The sequence below is a fragment of the Orcinus orca genome, chromosome 13 (assembly GCF_937001465.1).
Source record: "Orcinus orca chromosome 13, mOrcOrc1.1, whole genome shotgun sequence".
Taxonomy (NCBI): Eukaryota; Metazoa; Chordata; class Mammalia; order Artiodactyla; family Delphinidae; genus Orcinus; species Orcinus orca.
This window is the reverse complement of record NC_064571.1, coordinates 70,199,678-70,221,519: the sequence shown is the minus strand read 5'-3', so window position 1 is coordinate 70,221,519 and position 21,842 is coordinate 70,199,678. Positions and strand designations below refer to the sequence as shown.

At 43.1% G+C, this 21,842-nt stretch overlaps 2 protein-coding genes across 7 annotated transcripts in view; one reads left to right on the top strand and one right to left on the bottom strand.

Moving 5' to 3' along the window:
- The window catches only part of MRPL33 (mitochondrial ribosomal protein L33), a 32,534-nt gene that overhangs the window by 6,781 nt on the left and 3,911 nt on the right, over window positions 1–21,842 (top strand). Inside the window, exon 4 of one of the 3 annotated variants that reach the window (XM_033425192.2) lies at window positions 2,414–2,492. In XM_033425192.2, the coding sequence (XP_033281083.1) occupies window positions 2,414–2,492 (79 nt within the window). The other 2 variants (XM_004268162.3, XM_033425191.2) reach the window with 2 other exon arrangements.
- Window positions 3,821–21,842, bottom strand: part of RBKS (ribokinase) — a 73,854-nt gene continuing 55,832 nt past the window's right edge. For 3 of the 4 annotated variants that reach the window (XM_004268163.4, XM_033425188.2, XM_033425186.2), the window contains one exon: window positions 3,821–4,051. In XM_004268163.4, coding sequence (XP_004268211.1) covers window positions 3,878–4,051 — 174 coding nt within the window. In that variant the 3' untranslated portion in view covers window positions 3,821–3,877. The other variant, XM_033425187.2, reaches the window with a different exon arrangement.

Here is a 21,842-nt window from a genome sequence, read left to right as displayed (position 1 = left end):
CATACTGAGTGTTTGCTGTCTGGCAACCTGTGAGGGAGATGGAGTTATCCCTCTCATAGGGAAGAAAACTGAAGGAAGAGTATTTTGAGAAATTTGCCCAAGGACTCCCAGTAGATAAATGGTGGCACCAAGGTTTGAACCCAATCTTTTTGACTCCAGGCCCCATATTTTTTCTATTACATGGAGCCAAATTAGTCTGTTTTCTTTTTTTTTTTTAAATCAAGACCTTCCCCTGTGGTCAACACTGTCATTCTTACCTCCTATCACCATTTCTCTACACTATATGCCCTTTCCTGTTTTAGCTCATCCAGATGCTGCTGCTTCAGAGGCTAAACCTGACCCTCTCTGTGAGGCGTTTCCCTCACCATTCCAGTCCCCTTTGATCTTTAGGTTCCTGTGGGGCTTCCTGGACATCCATCCAGGCACCTCATGATACACTGCTATTAAATCAGGGACTTTTACGCTTTCATAAATTCCACTTTGCCTAGCACAGTTCTGTGAACTTAAATATTTATTCTTTGAATTAAGGGAAGGAATGCAGGAAGTAAGTCAAAATTTTTATGAATAAAGCCTTGCTTTACTAATATTCATCAGTTATTTCTGTTCAAGGTCATTTAAATAATCTCCTGACTGGTTATCCATGAGACAGATTCTTTTTTTATCCATTTTTTAGTTCCATGTAGAAAAACATGGGGGAAATATTTCTTGCAATGAATAACATTGTCTGGTAGGAAGCTGTTTGGGTTCTTTACTACTGTCTTATAATGCTTTGTAGTCTTCCTTGGACTTTGAAGGAGCATGAGTTCTACTTATGTTTAATATTAGATGATTTGAAGTATATTAAAAATATCCCTATATACAAAGTAATAAAATATGTATTTTAAATTAACTTTATAGATAAAATTCTGTTGACTGGTTAATGGTTATTAATTTCAGCTGCCCATCAGAATCATCTGGGGGTTTTTAAAAAATACAGACTTCAGTCCCCCTCTAGTTCTACAGAACCAGAATTAGGGTAGAGGTGGAGGTAAGAAGTAGGAGTGTATTTAAATAAGCTCTCTAGTTAATTCTTAATCATAGACAGTTTGGGAATCTCATATACAGGGTATCCATATTGATACAGAAGAATAACAAAAAAACAAAGCTAAAATCTCTATGTGGTAGGGACAGGTGAGTTGCTGTTGTGTCTTAGTCTTTTGAGTTCCTGGATCTTCCTGGATGCACTGTTTTTGGTTTTTTTGGCAAAGAAGAATTCAGGTGGTGTGTGGGGGGGGCGGGGGAGGGAGAGATATGTGATGTTAATGGAGTGCTATAATAGGGCATTACAGGAACTATGAAAACCTTATTGCCTAGCATCTAGTCTCTAATCTTTCATCCAGGCAGTTAGCATTTTTGTTTTGGGTGTTTCAGAGAACTGTACTCTGTTATGATGTTTAAAATAATAAGATTTGGGTTATGATGTTAAATCTGTTACCAAACTTGAAAATTTATATTTGGGTATATGAAACCATTTCTGGAAAGTACAAGGCTTAATGTGTATTTACTCTTTCAGCCAGGCTTCCTTTTCTTCTGTGGTCTGCTCAGTTTTTACTGCTCTTTTTCTGGAGTCTAGCTCTTGCTTCACCTCCTACAAGAGTGGACATTAGCTGGGTGAAGACGTTGTTTTTCTTTTTTTTGCTTGTAATTTCTTTTAAATTTGATTATTTCACATGTGACCTTGTGGGGCACCAAGGATGCCACTGATTGGCTGGTGCACCTTCCCTTGTTTTCCTTACCATTTTCTCCAGTCTTCTCTGATCTCTGGGATTGAGGAACTGAGTTAGCAAGCCAGCTCCATCCTCATGACAAAGGAAAGAAAAAGAAGCGAGGGCTCATGGTCTGATATGTATTTTTATTAAAAAATGGTGATGATACTTTTTAGTTTTCTGCTACAATCCTTTTTTCTCCTCCTTCAGTGAAAAAAAAAGTCCTCTTTGTGGAACAGAAAAAAATACGCTCCCTCTAAACAATGGATTGAAAATGAATTTGATTTATAAATGAGAAGACTGAGGGCGGGATACTGATTCAGAAATTCTGCAGCGTGTAATGAAAGAAGAGGAAATGGCATGGAATCACTGCCTCCTGTGATTTGAAGGCCATTGTGAAGGAAAACAATGCAGTGAAAGAAAGTTCTTCATATTAGGACATATATCATTGCATCACATTTATTTATCTTTCTGGATATTTTTATAGCCCTTAATAAAAATATTAAAATAGCCTGTACTATTGTCTCTTAGTGGTGTTTTCCCCCACTATTTGAAATTTTAAAAACTACATTCCTAAAAAATAACCATTGTTTCATATAAGAAAAGAAAATTTTCCATAGTGAGATTTGTGCAAGAGTTTCCAGTCTGTTCTTTCTTGTACTTCACAGAAAAGGCAGAGTCACAGTCCAGAGTGATCTTGAAAGAACTCCCATGCAATAACAGAGATGGCCGCGGTGAGCAGGAATGGTAAGAAGGGAGCCAGCTGTAACACAGAAGAAACCAAGAGAACTGCTATTTTTGATTTGTGCTTATATAGTTAGAAAAATGCCATTGGTCCATATTCTCAAACTCATGTCTCCAAAGTAGTATCTCGGATTTTCTAGGACAGCTCTGGACTGCTTTAACTCCTAGATTTTTTTTTTTAAATAAGAGGCGCTATAGTGTATTTCCATAAAGCTAATGGCTAGGGCTTCTGGGGCAGTGGTACCACACAGCTTGGAAATCCCTATCAGATAAGGACTCCTGCCCTACCCAGATCTGTACACTTTCCCACTCGAGCTATTGTTTACTACAGATTTTCAAAATTGCCCATTTTCTCCTTTACTTGTCTAATTTCTGGCTGAAGGTAAGGATCAGCTCACATTTTGAGCTCTGCTGGTACGTATCCTACTGCATTTATAGGGGAGAAGGATAAAGTGTTCACCGTGACCACAAGCACTAAGAAACCAGTGTTGTTCCAAAATAACAGGTGTTCCTCCCTGTGGCCCAATCTATCTCCTGAGGAAATGTGAGCGCAGCTCTCTGGAAATAAAATTAGACAGTTGTTGAATCTTAGAGGCTTGTGGCATTATAGTCAATCAGCTATTTTTCTGGCATCTTTTGTTAAAGCTCTAATTCAAAGCAGTACTAGGTGAGATCTTGGCTGTTTTTAGATTGAAACTCTACATTGTGGTCTTGGGTTACAAGAAAAATCTTTCATCTGATCCTACCTAAGCCCAGTGTAAAGGGTCTGTGACATGCATGAATCACCTTTTTTTTCAAAAAACTTAGAATCTGGCTTAGCAAATGACTTGTCTATTCAGCACATGGGCTGAAAGCAGCCCACAGGTGGTATTTACAATTAAAATCAGTTGCTGATACCTAAATGTTGAAAGATTTCAATAAACATCCAAACTTCTGGCTTCCCTTGCAAAACCAGAAGCTTTGACAACACTAAAGGCAAAGCTGAATGTCAGCTGCCCCTCTTAGGAACTGCTTGAGTGGCCCAATTCGTATGCCCCCTTCGCTTATTTAACATTCTCTGCTGACTCTAGACACGTTGTATGCAACCTCTGCTGTATGGTGTTACATTACAGTATCATGATGTGTTGGCAGTAGAATTTGCTGGTTCCTGAATAGTGGTATTGTTTGTACATGTCTTCGTTGTGGAATCCTTAATTCTGTCTAGTTGACTTTTGCATGAAAAGCAAAGAAATCATCATCATAAATAAATGAAGGCTTGAGGATGACTTAATAAATGAATATAGTATTTGCAAAGAAAGGAGAAGGTGACATAGTAAGTTGCTAGTTAAGAGTGGCCATCCCCAAGTATACTTTATTTCCAGGCATATTTATTTTGGACTTAATAGCAATCAAAACAGATCAAGGGGCAGGTCTTTTTTGTATGGATAAGATGACTGTGTTCCTATAGCCTGGACACTGACTGCTGCGATGAAATTGGATCTCTTGAGCATTTCTTCCAAGGACAGATTAGGGTAGTAAGCCAGGTAGAAGGCCAGCGCTCCCACAAAACTATCACCAGCGCCCTGTAATGAAAAGCACAGTTGTAGAGATAAGCATGTAGCCATCTGTTGCCCATACTGTATTTTCAAAATATTTAAGTACACTTTTTATTTTAAAATAGTTTTAGATGCACAGAAAAGGTACAAGGATAGTAGAGAATTTCCATATACCCCACATCTAGTTCTGTAAACATATTATTATGGTACATTTGTCACCACTAACGAAATAATAGCATTATCATATTAACTGAATTACATACTTTATTCAGATTTCACTAGTTTTGCTTAATGTGTATTTTCTGTTCCAAGATCTCATCCAGGATACCTGGATTACATTTAGTTGTCATATCTCCTTCGACTGCTGTAGGCTGTGACAGTTTTTTAGACATTCTTTGTTTTTGATGACCTTGATAGTTTTGAGGACTGGTTGAGTATTTTGTAGAATGTACCTCAATTGGGATTTGTCTGTTTTTCTCATGATTAAACTGTGTTTATGGTTTTGGGGAGGAAGACCACAAAGGTGAAGTGTCATTCTCATCATGTCGTATCAAGGGTACATACTGTCAACATGACTTACACTGATGATGTTAATCTTGAGCACTTGGCTAAGGTAGTCTTGGCCAGGTTTCACCATTGTAAAGTTACTTTCTCTTTTTATACTTGCTCTTTGGAAGCAAATCACTGAGTATAGTCCACACTTAAGGGGTGGAGAGTTATGCTCTACCTCCCTGAGGGTGGAGTAATTCCATTTATGGAGTATCTCCATAAATTGGAAATCTCTATGGGAGATTTGTTTCTTCTCCCTCATTTATTTATTCAGCTGCTCACTTATATAAGTATGAACTCAGGGATATTTATTTTATTCCTTAGGCTATAATCCAGCACTACATTATTTATTTTGTTGCTCAAATTGTTCCAGCTTTGGCAGTTGGGAGTTCTTTCAGTTGGTACTTGTGTCCCTTTGACATACTTCCATCATTTTATTTTTTGAGCACTTTCTTATTTTCTGACATTATAAGATGCTCCAGGCTCATGTTGTATATTCTCTGCCATAGCCCTAGAATTAGCTGTTTCTCCATTAAAAATTCATGCAGAACGTGGTGAGAGCCATTCAGATGTTATTTTCAAACTAAATGTAGGGTCATATAAGGCTTAGTTCCATTTCCCCTGAATCTCCAAAGGCCCAAGTTGGTGAAGGCCATATAGGGACCCATGGAAATAGAAAATACCAAAGAAAGTCTGTTGACCTCTGCCTTCAGGTAGGGCAGTACCTAGTCATGTGTTCATCCAACAAATGTATTTAAAATAAATGTGATACAATTTCACTTGAAAAATCATTCTGGTATTTAACAGCTTTCAGGGTCATTTTCCAGTTTTTCCCAGTTTGTTGCTTCCTTAGTCCCAAGAGGTTTCATAACAAATCTTGAGGCTATACCTTGGTATGCATGATTGTTTCAGTTGCAGTTTAAGTATTTACTAAGCTGTGTGCCTAGCACAGTGATGGGTACTTGAAAAAGAATAAAATCAATTGTGGATTAAATGCTAAATAGTATGGCAGAGTTTATAAATACTGTTGAATTTTAAGGAATGGTTGAAGAAAGCCTGCCTAAGGGGAATCCTTATGAAATGAGACAGATTTATAGAGAGAAGGAAGGCCTCAAAGAACAAAGATATAGGAGGAGGAACAGAGTGAACTCATGAGACACTGAATGGCTTTAAGGAGAATGACATTTCCCCTTGTTAACAAAGATAAGCAGTCAATATTCAGCTTGCCAAGGAGTCATAGTAACTCAGGTGTGAATTCAACACTTTCCTTCCTCCCAGAAATATTTTCTGAGTACCTAAACTATGTCAAGCTCTATGCTAGGTGCCTTGCAATTGTTTATTAAGTGTTTCCTGAGGGAAACAATGGAGAAAGAGACAGACAGACATGCCCTCCCTCAGTTTACAACAGAGCAATGTGACAAGAGAAAGGTCTGAAACCAGAGAAATTATGAGCTGGGTGGAGGGTGTATTATGAAAACATGGAAAATACTACAACATATGAAGAGTTATGGCAAACTCTAAGTAATTTCAAGTCTTGATTCCTCTTTACATCATACACAAAATTAAATTCCAGGTAGGTTAAAGGCTTGAATATAAAAAATAAAACAGTAACATAGTATGAAAATTTAGATGAATATTTGAATAATTGCAAGCAGGGAAACCACGAGCCAGTCAGTAAACCCAAAAGCCATAATGAAAAAAAGATCAGATTTTAATTTAAAAAAATAAAAAAAAAATATGTCCAAAGACACTGTAAATAAAGCCAAATGGACTTCCCTGGCGGTCCAGCGGTTAAGACCCCATGCTTCTGCTGCAGTGGGTGCATGTACAAGCCCTGGTCGGGGAACCAATATCCCACATGCCGTGCTGTGCGGCAAAAAAAAAAAAAAAGATCCGAGTTAAAAAGCACAAATTTGGTGAAAATTCTTGTAATACATATGACATATTCCTAATACTCAAAGAACACCTTCAAATTGCTGGGAAAAAGACAAGTGCAGGATAAAAATGGACAAAGGATATAGGTCTGCAATTTCAGAAAAGGAAATGTAAATGGCCAGTAAACAAACATGAAAAGATACTAAGTTATCAGCTGTTAAGTAAAATGCAAATTAAAATAATATTTTTTACCCATCAGATTGATAAAATAGTAAGATTGATAGCAAGAGCAGCAAGATGAAGATGGAGAGGACAATGATACTCTCATATATTGTTGGTAGGACTGTGGAAGAGTAATACAGTATTTGTTAAAAAATGTGTGTGTCCTTTGATTTAGCAGTCCTGCTTCTGGAAATCTACAGAAGTGAAAACTCCTATAATATTGGGATATGTGCTCAAAGATGCTTATTGCTGCATTGTTTCCAAAGGCAAAACACTGGAAATAATGTGATTTTCTATCAAATAGGAGAATGGGTGAATAATCTCGTACATTTGTATTATGGAAAAATATGCAGCTATTAATACAAAAAGGTTAGCAATACATGCACATACCTGGAGAAATGTCCATTAGTTAAGCCAGAAAAGATTTCAGCATCATGATCGATAGGAGGTTGCGGGGGTGGTGGGGGGAATGGAAGAGAGAGGAAAGAAAATACCTGTGTCTATGAGTATGTGTGTATTTTTTTTAAGAATACAGAGAAAAATGAAGAAGGATTTTTATCAAATTGTTTTTTTAATTAATTTATTTGGCTGTGTCGGGTCTTAGTTGAGGTGCGCGGTTTCTTCGTTGTGGCGCGCGGGCTTCTGTCTAGTTGTGGCGTGCGCGTTTTCTCTTCTCTAGCTGTGGTGCACGGGCTCCAGGGCCCATGGGCTCTGTAGTTGTGGTGCACGGGTTCCAGAGGGCGTGGGCCCCGTAGTTTGCGGCACACAGGCTCTCTCGTTGAGGCGCGCGAGCTCAGTAGTTGTGTCGCGTGGGCTTAGTTGCCCTGGGGCATGTGGTATCTTAGTTCCCTGACCAGGGATCAAACCCGCGTCTCCCGCATTGTAAGGCGGATTCTTTACCACTGGACCACCAGGGAAGTCCCGAGAAGTTTTTAACAAAGGAAATTTTACTAAAGAAGTTAAAAAAAAAAATCAGGATCGGTCACTGTGTGAATTTGCAAATGGGCCAATTTCAGCCTCTGAATGATTTCCCTCTTTTTCTTAGTTAAGTAGACATCTACTACAAGTCGGGGTAAACTGAATTGAGAGAACCTCTTTCCTGCATTTGGAAATACCCCATCTCGTTGAGGCAATTTCCTTTGCAACTAAGGACTAGGCAGAGACACCCTCCTCAAAGTCCAGGGAACTGGGAGGAACATTTTCTGGCTGTGACAGGGATTGCAGAAAAACTGAACTCTGGGATGTTAGTGGCAGCGTTGTGATGGTGTCCAGTGCCCCATGTCAGTAACACAGCTGTTCGATTTTTCAACCAAGAACCTTGATTGAGGCAATCCCGTGTATTAAACTCCTCTGAGAGGCCAGAAATCTTGTCTAGTTCTTTCCTATCTGATGACTCCCCAGAGTTATACAGTCCTTAAAAGTAGTATATGCTCAGTTAATGACTGCTGATGGGCCAACTCTCAGCTGCCCCAGTCTCCACCTTCTCACCGGAAGTGAGATGGTGGGGGTAGGGGTGGTGATCCACATTCTTCTTCGCAAAGAGGGCAGCAGTCTCGCCTCATTCCAAAAGCACAAAGAAGTAGGGAGACTCCTGGGGCCATCAGCTTAAAGATGTGAAGGCCAGTGAATACTATTTTATTTATTTATTTATTTATTTTCTGTACGCGGGCCTCTCACTGTTGTGGCCTCTCCCGTTGCGGAGCACAGGCTCCGGACGCGCAGGCTTAGTGGCCATGGCTCACGGGCCTAGCCGCTCCGTGGCATGTGGGATCTTCCCGGACCGGGGCACGAACCCATGTCCCCTGCATCTGCAGGCGGACTCTCAACCACTGCGCCACCAGGGAAGCCCCAGTGAATACTATTTTAAAAGTCACATTACATCCAACAGTGGAAAAGCTCTTTGAAATTTAAGAGTGAAAAGGTAGAAAAGTACTACTTAACTTTCACCGAAGAGTGTAAGGGAAAGAAAGGGAGTGATATATTCATTTGCACTTCTCTTAGGCATTTAAAACATTGTACTGACGATTGTGTGTACAGGCCTACAGTCTAGGACAACCTGAAAACTCTCTGAGGGCAGAGACCATATCTCTGTCCCCTGTGTCTCTTCCACTGCCTCACCTAGCGGTTTGAGTTGGCCAGACTCATGGTCCTAGTTCCATCGTGTTTTTCTCTTCCAGTGATCTCTTCCAAGGGGGCCAGATGTCCCTTGCTGAACTACATGTGACTTTCTTTTGTGTCAGTAAAAATGGAGGTTAGGTTGCCACAGCCCAGAGTTACTTGATAGTCTCATTGTTGAATCTATTTATAGCACAGGGCTTTCAAATGCCAATAAATTACCCGGCTGTTGATTCACATCTTCAATATAACTATTTTTATACACTGGTTATAATTTTTTTTTAATGGAAAGCGCTTTAAGTAGAAGCTGTATTGTATCACTGTGATTTTCCTGTAAGTAAAGTACTTTCCAATCAATCATTCTTGGAATAATGGAATAGTTCTCATTGATACAACATGATGGCTTTAACCTTTTACTGAAAATTATTTTTGTGCCAAAAGGGGTGATGACATAATTCATCTTTCTTCAGTAAAAATACCCACGTGGCTACTATTCATTGCCTTCTCACAATAATTGCCCCTTAAGGAAGAGCCGCTCTTAGAGAATGGATGTAGCATTCTGAAATTCCTGCTCTCCTGAGGGCCTGCACACTCCTGGGTCCTGAGGGGTTCTGGCCTGTGGGACCCGGGAGGCAGATGGATTAACAGTGAAGTGGAAGGAGCAAAACACACCCTATGGAATACCTGAGCCCTCTGGTGGGGGCCTGGGGGAGGGCGAGGCACCCTGCAGGGCTGGTGGCGTAGGGATGACACTCATCAGCAGCTGGTGAGAGGACTCCAAGGGGAGAGTCTGAGAGGTGGGTGCTCCTAAGGACAGCACCTAGAGCTGGGGTGTGGGGTTGGGGGGAGGCAGTGTGGCCCTGGGGAGGCGGGCTGCTCATTTCCCTTCTCCCTTGCAGACCATCCTCTCTGTCTAGCTGCCCGCACTCCCTGCTCCCTCCCACTGCCCCTTGGCTGCCTGAGCCCTTGACTACGACCCTGGTCTGCTCTCTCACTGAACTTAGCAGCACATGTCCCAGTCTCTCAGGGGTCTGCTCTCTGACGAGAGAGGGGAGCACAGTGATAAACCTCTTGGAGCTGGCAGGCAATGCCTGAAGTGGCTGCAGGTGCCACCCCAGCAGAGCATACCTACAAGTCCAGGTGGTCCTCAAGGGCTCTTCTGGCTGAGGTTCTGCTCAGGGTCATCCTCTCTGCTGGGCACTGTGTAGGTTATCGCCTTTGTTCCCTAAGAACCCTGTGGAGGTGGGTGTAGCTGGGGCTGCAGTGTCTGGTCATACAAGGTGGCTCTGCACGAGGGTGCCCTGGTGACGGGGTGACTGTGGGTCTGCAGGCTGTGCTCAGCTCCCCAGGCTACACCTATTCAGAGAGGCGCCTTCTAATTTGCACAAAGTGCCATGGAGGTTGGCAGCAAGCCTGGGGGATCCTTATTTTAAAACTGAGGAAACTAGGATTTAAGGAGGTTAAGTAACTTGCCCAAGGTAAGACTAAATGTGGTAAATGGCAGTCAAGATTGTACCAAGGACATCTGTGTGGAAATCTAGCAGTAGAGCAGGTGGAGAAGCTATTTTGGGAGAGAGATTGGGCTTCGGGCTACTGCTCAATTTTTCCTATTTCCCCATGGGAAGGGCTTATGTTTTCTATAGCGATGAAGAATTACAGGGATGAGAGTGAAGACCGTGAATCTTTAATGATGTTCTTCTGTATGGGATCCCGTTTCCCTCTGTGTGCTTGGGGCAGGAGCAGAGAGGAGAATGGGGACCAGAGTTGCCCTGGGCAGGTGTGGGGGAAGAGGGAAGGTACAAAGGGAGTAAAGATTTCAGGAAAGAATAACCAGATGGGGCTTCCCTGGTGGTGTAGTGTATAAAACTTTGCCTGCCAATGCAGGGGACATGGGTTCGATCCCTGGTCCGGGAAGATCCCACATGCCGTGGAGCAACTAAGCCCGTGTGCCACAATTACTGAGCCTGTGCTCTAGAGTCCGTGAGCCACAACTACTGAGCCTGCGTGCCACAACTACTGAGCCCGCGTGCCGCAACTACTGAGCCCACGTGCCACAACTACTGAGCCCACGTGCCTAGAGCCCGTGTACCGCAAAATGAAGAGCAGCCCCCACTCGCAGCAACTAGAGAAAGCCTGCACGCAGCAAAGACCCAACACAGCCAAAAAATTTAAAAAAAAATTTATATAAAAGAATAACCAGATGAATATAACTGGAGAGTCTAACCCGGGTAAAGAAGGAAGAGAGGTCAGGAGGGGGTCAACAGGTCAGAAGGAAATGGAGGGAACTAAGGAAAGTGAGAAAACAAGTGTAGGAGAAGAGGTGAGAGAGCTGGTTGTGGTCAGAGTGGGATGTGAGGTTTATTCCCACAGGACTGAAGCTGTGCCAGGTATTAACCATTTCCTGGGGTCGTCATGGGAACGGGAGGCTGGAGTGGAGGTGAAGAGTCCCTGGAGGTGGGGGCATCTAGGAACTGTGAGTCTTGGTGATGGTTCATCCTCACGGTACTCAAGTCGTCCTGTGATAGTAGCATTGGGGGGAGGTGTGGAGAGAGAAATGGTTATGTAGATGCCAGGCTTAGATAAACAGAGAATGACCAGGAAAGGAAGTTGAGGCTTTATAACTGAATTGTATGAGCCATGAAGATGCAGGAATCTCTTCAGGAGGGTAGAGGAGGGATGGCTGGAAGCTGCAAGAATGTGCTTTGGGATCAGGAGCCGCTTTCACCTATAAGGGCTGTATGGGGAGGTGAGGAAGAGCTTACTTATGAGGAACAGGACAACCATAAGGTTTAGAGGGGAGAGAAGCACAGAGCAGTAAGGCACCCTCCTGGGCCCCCGTGTCTCTCTGACCCTCCTTCTTTGTCTCTGCCATGGTCTGTCTTCCTTCTCCCCCACCATCCACATTGGTATTCCCTCAGGTTCTGTCCTTCACCCACTGCCCTTCTCATTTCCCCTAATTTCCTGGGTGTGTCAAATACTGTGCTGTTATGGTTTTGACTGCTATGAATATGAGGAGTCCTAAGTCATTATCTTTAGCCCACACTCTCCTTTGTCTTGGGATTCGTGTATCTTAACTACCTGTGAGTCAGCTCGACCAGCCGCAGGTCTCTTGCAGGCAGTTCTAACTCAACATACCCGAATCGAACTGATAACTCTGGCTGAACATGGGCCTCTTCTTATCTTTTCAGTTTGTGGCAACTCCACCCTGAAAATCTGGGGGGTCTTCTGGATAATCACCAGTTGCCAAGTGTAAATTCTAAATATTTTGCTAACCTGTCCTCTCATTTCATCCCTACCCCATTGCCCTACTTCATGCTCACATCACCTCTAAAGGACCACGTTAACTTCCTAACTAGTCTCTCTGTCCGCAGTCTGGCCCCTTCCACTCCATCCTCCATACTGCTGTAAATCAGGCCACCTTACTTCCATGCCCAAAGCCCTTTGATCATTTCTCATCTTTCTTAGGATAACATTTCAGCTCCTTAGCATGGCACATGAGGCGCTCCCGCCCACCTACCCAGTTTCATCTCTTACTTTTTCCTACTCACACATTGTAACCACGGGTCTTCATTCATTGAGATATCTCCCCTTGAACTCATCCTTAGACTAACTCCTACTCCTCTCCTAAGACTCAACTCAGTTATTAACTTAGTCATCATATATTTGCTGACTGGCACCATATTCAAAGCACTGTGTTTTCCCTGATCCCACGAGTCTGGGTTAGGTACCCTCCTAGATGCCCCTGCACTCCTCTGTGGTCTTCATCACGTCCACGCCCTCAGACTAGTGCAAGCCCAGGCTCGCCGCTGAAATACAGCCTGACTGAATCCAGGACTATCAGGAGGCTGGGTGCTGAGCGATCAGGTGAGAAGCACAGGTGTCCCAAGAATGCCCTGTAGGAGGGATGATAGTGAGACAGACTTGTGAAAGTCCTAGTTTGCCAAATTCCAGTTGATAGAAAAGTGGGTGAATTGTAAGGCATGATGGGTATTAATTGTGGCTGGGGAAAAAAAAAACCAACAAACGCCATGTGGTGAAAATCCCCAAGGTAAGAACTTGTCAGGCGCCTACAACAGAAACCCAGATGATTTTGCAAGAATGATGTCATCGTGAGGCTTCATTTGTTAGGAATCCGTACCCACGCTGGATGATTCATCACCCAAACTGCCAAGGGACCCTAACAGTTAAAGTCCTTGCATTCCTCCCTGATCTGTTAACACATTCCATCTGACAAGTAGATACCACTTTCCTTTCTTTTCAAAACCTCTCCCTACACAAAGCTGTTCAAAGCCTACACTGTGGACCTGAATTCCTCAGCCAGGCTCGTGGTTTTAGAGGCCAGGGAAAAGGCAAATGGGATGAATGAAGTATGACTAAATCCTAAGTCAATGTGCTATTTCTTCTTCATAAAAAACAATGTTGCAAGGGGCTCAGGAAAGGGACAGCGATCAGTGTAAACCCACCAGGCTCCCTGCTACCTGCCACCCCCGTGCAGGCAGGGCCGCTGACGTGGCTTGCCCTCAGGCTAACTTGGTGGCAATTTCTGCTTTGCTCCTGCTTCCAAGTTCTAAGAATGGGGCTTCTGCCTCTTTCCCGTTTGCAGGAGGTTGAGGCATGAACACCTGGTGGGGCCTGGGAGAGGGAAAGTCATTCTTTGTCCTTAAAGGGCTAATCACAGACGGGCCGGAGACTTGGATCTTGGGGAAGAAGCACCGAGGGAACACACACCTGGAATTAAATCCCACCTTCTTCCCTTTTAACTGTGTCATCTTTTGAGAATGGTAAACTACAGTGAAGCCCCTCTGTACACAGCTGGGAAAAATGTTTTTCTCAAGTGGGAACATGTTTTCTCCCCTGGGACAATGCAGTAAGTGGTATGGAGTTAAACAGGCCTGACTTTAAGCCCTGATTTCACCACTTAGGCAAGTGACTCAGCCTCTTGTGTGACCTCTCTTGTGACTATTTATCTGTAATATGGGAACCTACCTCATAGGGGGTAAATACTGAATTGGATAATGTATGTGAAAAGGCCTAGCACAGTGCCTGGAGCAGAGCAGGTGTTCAGCAAAGGTGGGGGAGACTCGATGGTACCATCTTAGAGGCCCCTTAACTTGCTAACTTTTTTGGAAATAAAAGCCCATGATCTAAGTCAGAGGGTTCTAAGGAACAAAGAGGGTCATGATCCTGCGGATCCCAGGGCCAGGGGTTTACGCTGTGCCTGGCTTCATGTTCCCAGCTCCAAGTAGTAGAGGGCATTAGGAATGCTCTCATAGTCTGGAAAGGCAGAGGAGGCAGAAGTATGTCCTGTAGCTCTTAATTACAAGGAAGCCAGGTTCTAGAGAGTTCTAGCAGTGGCCATCTGTATGTGCTGGGGGTCTCTGAAATCCATTTCTCTGTGAGGGCAGGGGAGATACTTTCTGAGAACTTTAAAGAGTTTGTGAGCAGGGTATTAAAGAAATGTGAAATGAAGAGTATAAAAGTCAGTGCAAGACTGGGGAACCTGATAAATCTCACGCTTTCGTTTGGGTGAGGGAACAGAGAGAGAACAGTGAGTGAGGGTTTGGGGAGAGGCCTAGAGCTGGGAAGGGCTGGAGGACAGCATGGGAAGGAAGTGACCTGCTGGGGGGAAAGCTGTGCCTCTACCTGTGCTGCTGCTTTGATGGAGGACCCTGCTTTCCATCACAGTCAGCCAGCCACTGGGCAGAGGGCTCCTGCCAGGGAGAGAGGTGGTGGCAGAGCCTGGAGGATGGCAGGCAGGCTGAACAGATGGTGCGGGGACAATGTGACTTGAGAGGACACTCCTCTAGCCATGCTGGAACCTGGAGTCAGGGCTTCTCATGGTTAGTGATGGGCATGGGCCACACTGTCCACCTTCTCCGTGTGACTGACCTCACCACTCACTCCAAATGTGAGGAGAAAGAGAAAGGCCCGGCCTAGAGCCTTCATTCCATCCAGGGCATGCATTCTCGGGGCTGAAAATTCATTCTTGTGTGTGGGGGAGTGCCGCAGTATGTAAACAGATACACACACACACACACAGAATATGAATGAATATCTGTGGTATTACATTTCATGGAAGAAGTGGACAATTAGGAAAAAAATCTCTTAAAAGTCTCCTTGAGGTGGGTGGGTGGGTGGGTGGTGATTAATGAAAAAACGGTGTTTGAGAAACGCCACCAAAGTAGGGCCTCTTGCCGCAAAGAACCGCCAGTGGCCCAGTCAGGGTCTTCCGGTGCATTAAGAAGCCCTAACCAGCAGCCTCCAAACTGCAAGGCTCGCTAGGCAGGTGTTGGTAGCTCCGTGCCTTCTTTCCACTGAGCCAGAAATTCCTACATCTCCCAGCCAGTTCCCTTCCTGTTTACGTCAATCTACAGTCTCCATGGCCACCAGTGAGCCGTAGGCAAGCCCCAAGCCCTGGAGCCAGGACTTTAACCAGGAGCTTAGAGCTAGCCTGGCCTGGCCTATCTTAACGAGGCAGGAAAGGGCAAAGGTTCTCTCCTGGGCAGACAAAACTGAGTAGTCCGCCTGATAAACATACCACGAGATACGAAGCTGCTTATACAAGAGCCCCATTTCACAGCTTAAATCTGAATATTTCTATCTTCTCTTATCAGCGCATATTCACATCATAAGGATGAGATCATATCCTTTCCAACTTCAACCTTCCAGCCTTCCCTAACCAGATCAGTTTAGGGCAACACGATGGACAGTGAGAATCCAGTTTTCTTATCATTATTGTGTAAGTGCTGCTGATTTTTATTCTAAATAAATCTGTAGGGAACATAGACTACTCGTTATGTCATAAATGTCCATGACTTTGGCTTCAACTATTAGCCACCTTAATTTATTACATTTAAATTTCAATTATTTGAGATAGTCTGCTTTTAAAATACTCTGACTAAAAGAAAGCAAATATTTTCTGCCTTAATATATTTCAAATGATCACTATTTCTTATCGATCCGAAACCACATGTAACAAAGTTTTGATGTGATTTTTGTCTTTTAAACAGCCATAATGTTTTCCTTGGCTCTACAGTTTATTAGCAATTTGACTTTTTAAAAAAACAGCTTGATTGAGATATAATTCATATGCCAAATAATCCGCCCATTTAAAGTATACAGTTCAGTGTTCTTTAGTATATTCACAGGGTTGAGCAACCATCACCACAGTCCAATTTTAGGAAATTTCATCCCCCCTAAAAGAAACCTCGGACCCATTAACAGTTACTCCTCATTCCTCCCCACTCCCCCCAGGCCTAGGAACCACTAATCTACTTTCTGTCTCTACAGATTTGTTAAATAGGCACACATTTTGAGCAAAATCATTTCCTATTCTAATTCCATAATTAACCAACAGCTTATTTTCCCATAATTAACCAATAATTTAATCATAATTAACCAATTAGATTCTTATTGAATCTCTTGATTTTAGCTGCCACTTTGTGTGAAAAGTGAAGTTGATGTTGGCCTAGTGGGAACTGTTTTCTGTGTTACTAAAACTGCATTCCCAATAAGCACTAAGGCACAGATTTAGCTTCCTTCCTGGCCAGATATGTTCACTCAACAGTCTGTAAAGCTTTAAAGTTAAGTTACAAATGCACCAGGAGCTTGGTGTTTAAAGAATTCCTATGGTGAAGTTGTTTGTAAAGCCTAACCTCTGAGGGAAAATCCACCCACATTCTTCTCAAGCACAGACACATTAACTGGTCTGTTTTAAAATCTCAGTTTCTATAGATTTGGTTTGCTCGAGGGATTTTCTTTTTGGGCCTCTCTGCAATGACTAGTATGTGGCAATGAACACTCGCTTCCTTGCTGAAGGTCATGACTCCCTTGCACAGGGCTGAAATGGGTAGTTTCAGTACAGACCCTTTCACTGCTAGTGTGTGACAAGTTCTGGGCACGAGAGTACAGTGTCCACATACACAGTACATCCTTACTCACCATCACTAAGCTTTCCATAGAAAATAGCATGTCTGAAAATGAATACATCTTCCTAGCCCCTTGTAGCCACCATTCAGGCAATGGTTTTCCTCTCTTAGCACCAAATAAATTGGTGGGCTGAAATGGCAGAATCTTAGACACATCCACTAAGGTGATGAATCGGTCATTATAGAGACAAAAAGGTGGATCTGGCCAAAGGAATGATAAATACAGGCGTTTCTCCAACTCTCTGCCCTGACATAATGCTCAGACTACCAGAATCCTGTCTGCAGAATGACATGACTTTCACTTTTCACATTTTTTAGTACTTTCTGGTTTACAGAGCATATCTGTAGATGTGACTCACTTTGAATCTCATTACAATTCTGTGAGGTAGGTAAGGGTGGGTCTTTCATTTTCCAGATGAGAAACCAAGTGTAAGAACTTGCTCAAGGTCAAATGGCTAGGTGGCAGAACCGGGATGTCTCAGTGGAAGGCCAGTCTCTCTTAAAGCGGCCCCCCGGAGAGGCCATACATGTACTCCAACTTTGCTCAAAAACTTCTGGAAACTTGTTCTTCGGAATGCCTTAAAAATCAGTAGCACATCTTTGAATATCCTCAATGAAGGCAATATTTCATCTTCTAAGTCAGTGGTTCTCAAACTAGATTGTACCTCAGAATTGCCTGGAGGGCTTGTTAAAAAATGCACATTGCTGGGCTCCACTCTCAAAGTTTCTGATCCATTAAATCTGGGGTGGGGCCCAGGATTTGTGTTTCTAAAGAGTTCCCAGGTGATCTTGATGTTACTGGTCCCTGGCCACACTTTGAGAACCACTATCCTAAGAAATTTATTTCTGGAAAGAGTGAATCATTTAAAACCATCTAGTGATTAAGGTGGGGGGATCAAGCTAGGAAATTCCACCAGTGGCCAAAACAATGGGTGACTATCAAGAACAACACTGGCTTTGGGGGAAATCTGCATAAAGGGCTCCAAAAAGGTTCTGAATAATGGCAGTTGATCAGACTAATCCCTTTGGATGCATGCTCAAGAATGCTTTTCCTGAGTGTTTCGGAACACCTTGTGCAGTCGTACATGTGTGAGATGTTCATTATCAACCTTTTGTTTTCCAGCCGTAGAAAAACAAAAGAAACCATGTAGGTGACATCCACATTACAGAGAATCAATACTAAGGAATGATTAATAGCTATTTACAGCAGCTGAACTAGTCAGACTGGTAGAGTGGGGTCCTTTCTATGCGGCAAACATGATGGGTGTGGAAGATGAGGGGAAAATTTTGACTCTTCCTACCCTGACTTTTCTGTTGAGAATAGAATGGAAAAAGTGAAGAGATCTAATTTTGGATGCCAAAGATAAACATGCAACATTTTATGGGGAAAAAAATTCTAGCAGAAAAGAAAAATGAACTACATTAGGTACTTAAGCTGGGAGTCAATCCTTCATGTCACAGTAGGGAAAAAAGAGGTGGAGAAATGCCTAAATATTGGTTCTAATTTTATTTTCAATTTTACATTACATTAAACTCTCCGTGTACTCCTTTAATTTATAGCAACTGCTGACACAAATTGGTGTGCCTTCTCTTCTTTGACATCACTATTTCTCTTGAATTATGCATTTCCATCTGGAATGAGGTTTATGGGGCCAAAGCCTTCTTTCATTTAGATGGATGAAAACAGAGAGGGATCAATGGGGAGTTGAGTGCAAAGTCAAAGTAAGGTTGGGAGATATATGTTCAAGGCAGCATATTACTGCCCCAAAAGATTGTAAGGGGTATTAAAAAATGACTCTGGTCTTCCAATTTTCAACATATTGATTAAAATTCAACTACTAAAGAACAAGAAAAACTCTACCAACCTTCATCCTAGAACTGCTAGATTTTTTATTTATTGGTACCCTACTAGTATTTAATGACAATTTGCAAGAGTACAGTGATCATAATAACTGCATCACCTTGATTTGATCTAAAATTGAATCAAAGGCAAAAGAAGTTGCCAGCCTGATGGCACGTTTCACCTATCCCGGCCTCGCCACCTGAATGTACATGGTTGAGGTGTTCTACCTCAGAGCTTAGCACCATGAACTGGTCTGGCTCCATTATTGGTGACAAATTCCTGGTCTAAGTCAGCCAGTGGTCCATACTGACAGGTCATTTGCTGGCTCCATCTGGGGCCCAACTCAGTGTCTCAGAGTCCATTCTCAGCTTCTGGTTTTTGATGGGTTCTGGGTTGGCCAGTCACACCAGTATTGAAATGGACATTCTGATGAAGCTGTTTTGAGCTAGTTTTATCCTATAAGCAATCCTCAGCCATTTCTGAAAACCCTCCATTTTAAATCTTTACCCATCACCCACTCCATCCCAAGAGTGGGAATTGGGAGTATACTGTGAAAGTCTTTGCTCTATACATTGCTTGATAGTTTAGAAAAGAGAATTTTATGTTTTAGTGATAATAATTTCATGTGAAAAATGTTCCTGAGTCAATATGGCCTCATGAAAGCAGCAGATCATGTTCTCTGGCTGAAAATGGCGATGCCCAGTAGCTATGTCATGATGTCACTTCCTCTCCAGCAGAGCCCTAGTTTGACAGTGGCCAGCCAGCCTGAAGAACCTGTGAGGGTCTATTGTCGGCCCTGCTCTAGCAACCTGGGAGTGGGTGGGCCAGGAGCCCAGGAGCCCAGCGGGCTGCCTCGGTGCCTCTTCAGGGGCAGGGCCGGCATGCGCTCAGCACGCTAGCCACACAGAATGGCCTGTGGAGACTTAAGACTGGTTAAAAACCCCATTCTGCCCAAAACGTCTGTGGTGTATTAATTTATTCTATAATTTAAAGAATTCCATTATTAATGAAAGAGAAGTAGAATCCTGAGTATGAGCTAAAACTGGAATAAAAAAGGCCCATTCTTCAGGCGCTATTAATGGAAGCTTTGTATATAAATAACTTTATATATTGGTGAATAAATGGCACTTAAAACTAAAATGTCTGTTAGTGATTCACTGGGTTCTAAAGACTGCCCTTGCCTTCTGTGGCCAGCGATCTTTTTTCTTTGTGACTCCACTATTCTAGACAGAAAACAGTTAATCCAATATGATTTATTATCTCACGAAAGATTCCACTAAAACATTTTCTGCCAAATGTTCATCAACAGCTGCTTTTTTATTTCAGTGAGAGGTACTTGAAATAAGATCATTGTTCTCTGTGAAAACTGCATGCTAAATAATACAGAGCTACCAGATTATTAAACAGCAAAGGCATCTGATAATATTAGCACCAACCACAGGTCCCACTTCTGCTGATGCACAACATTTTGAGTAATCAGTCATTGCACAATATTATATTTATATCCTTTTTGCTTGAGCTGTTAGGCCACAAAATCAGCAGGCAGTTGCTGTTATAAAAGGGTTCTCTAGGTTATTTATAATGTTTCTGCTTCCTTACAGTTGCTGCTTCACTCTTGGGTCCTGGGCCAGGTCTACACTGTGAAGACGAAGGAAGGAACTGAGCAATTGTTCTGCTAATCTAACTGCTGAAAGCTGGTGGGGATGATTCACAGCACACTGTGTGTGCCTTGGCTGGAATACCTGGTATTTTTGTCTACACAACCCAAATTCATCACATGCTGGCTGATTTGTCATTTCATCAGGGGGAGAGTGTGTAGTTTCGTGAAGGCTGTGTCTCTATCAGGAGTAAGCTAGTGTCTAGGGCACAGGTGGTAGGGCGAGATATCTGAACTAGCGCTATGTTGCAAAAGAGTTTCCTTCAAATGTTATTTACTTTACATGAGGGGTAAGTTTCTGCTCCAGATGTTTCTCTGTTGCATAGATCAGTGCTTCCCCCAAATGGTGGCAGGCAGCCCGGCATGCCCAATAGAAGGGCACATAGGAATCATGAGGGTATTTCATTTCATTTTCTTTTTTGTAAATTACACAGGCATCTTCCTGTTCCACCTGCAGAGAATAACTGATGATGTGAACTGTTTCTAATGGGAGTAGGTCTTAGCTCTTAGGTGAGTCAGGGCTCAAAAAGATGCTGAAAACCATGGAGACTGATAGAATGAGCTATTTGTTTTGACTATGAAATAAGCATCTAACTTAGGCTCCCCCGCCAATTTTTTAAAAAAGGAAATGGACTGCCATTATGTCCTGAATTCTTTTATTTTGGTGGGGGTGGGGTGGGGTGTCTTCTGAATTCTTAAGAATTCTTAAAGCCACTTCTCCACATCCCTGTTGCCACATTCCCAGTCCAGGCTGCCATAATCTCTCAGATCAATGTAACATCTTTTTTTTTTTTAACATCTTTATTGGAGTATAATTGCTTTACAATGGTGTGTTAGTTTCTGCTGTATAACAAAGTGAATCAGTTATACATATACATATGTCCCCATATCCCCTCCCTCTTGCGTCTCCCTATCCCACCCCTCTAGGTGGTCACAGAACACGGAGCTGATCTCCCTGTGCTATTTGGCTGCTTCCCACTAGCTATCTGTTTCAATGTAACAGTCTCTGGATGGTTCTTCCTGCCTCCAGTATTATGATCTCCAATTTATTCTTCACACAGCAGCCATGTTAATCTTTTATAAAGTATAGATCTGATCAAATCTGTCCCTTGCTTAACCTCTTATCAGTGGCTCCCCACTGCCCGCAGGAGAAAGTGCAAATTCCCAGGAGTGGCAAACGAAGCCCTTCACGACCCATCCCTGTTCCAGCTGTACCTCATCCTTTCCCACTCTTCCCGTACTCTAAGCTCTTTCCAATCAGAACTAATTGAAAAGGTACAAACATGACCTGCTGTCTTGCCTCTGGCCTTTTCATGAGCTCCTGCCTCTGCCTGGGTTACTCTTCACTAAGGGGAAGACAGCCTTCAGCTCATCTCCTTCCCTGGCCCTCGAAGCAGGTCTGCTGGGCTCCTCGGGCCAGGTGGACCCCTCAGCTGCTCCTCGGGAGCATCCCTGTCACGGCACTTCTCATTCTGTGTGGGCTACATACCCTTCTAGACGGAAGCTCTTTGGGGCCAGGGTCTGTCTTATCACACCAGCATGTCCCTACCACGCAGAAAATTCAGGTCAAGTGTGAAGAAATGAGTGCACAGTGGGGTGCCCCTCACCCCTTTTGCCATAATTTTCCAC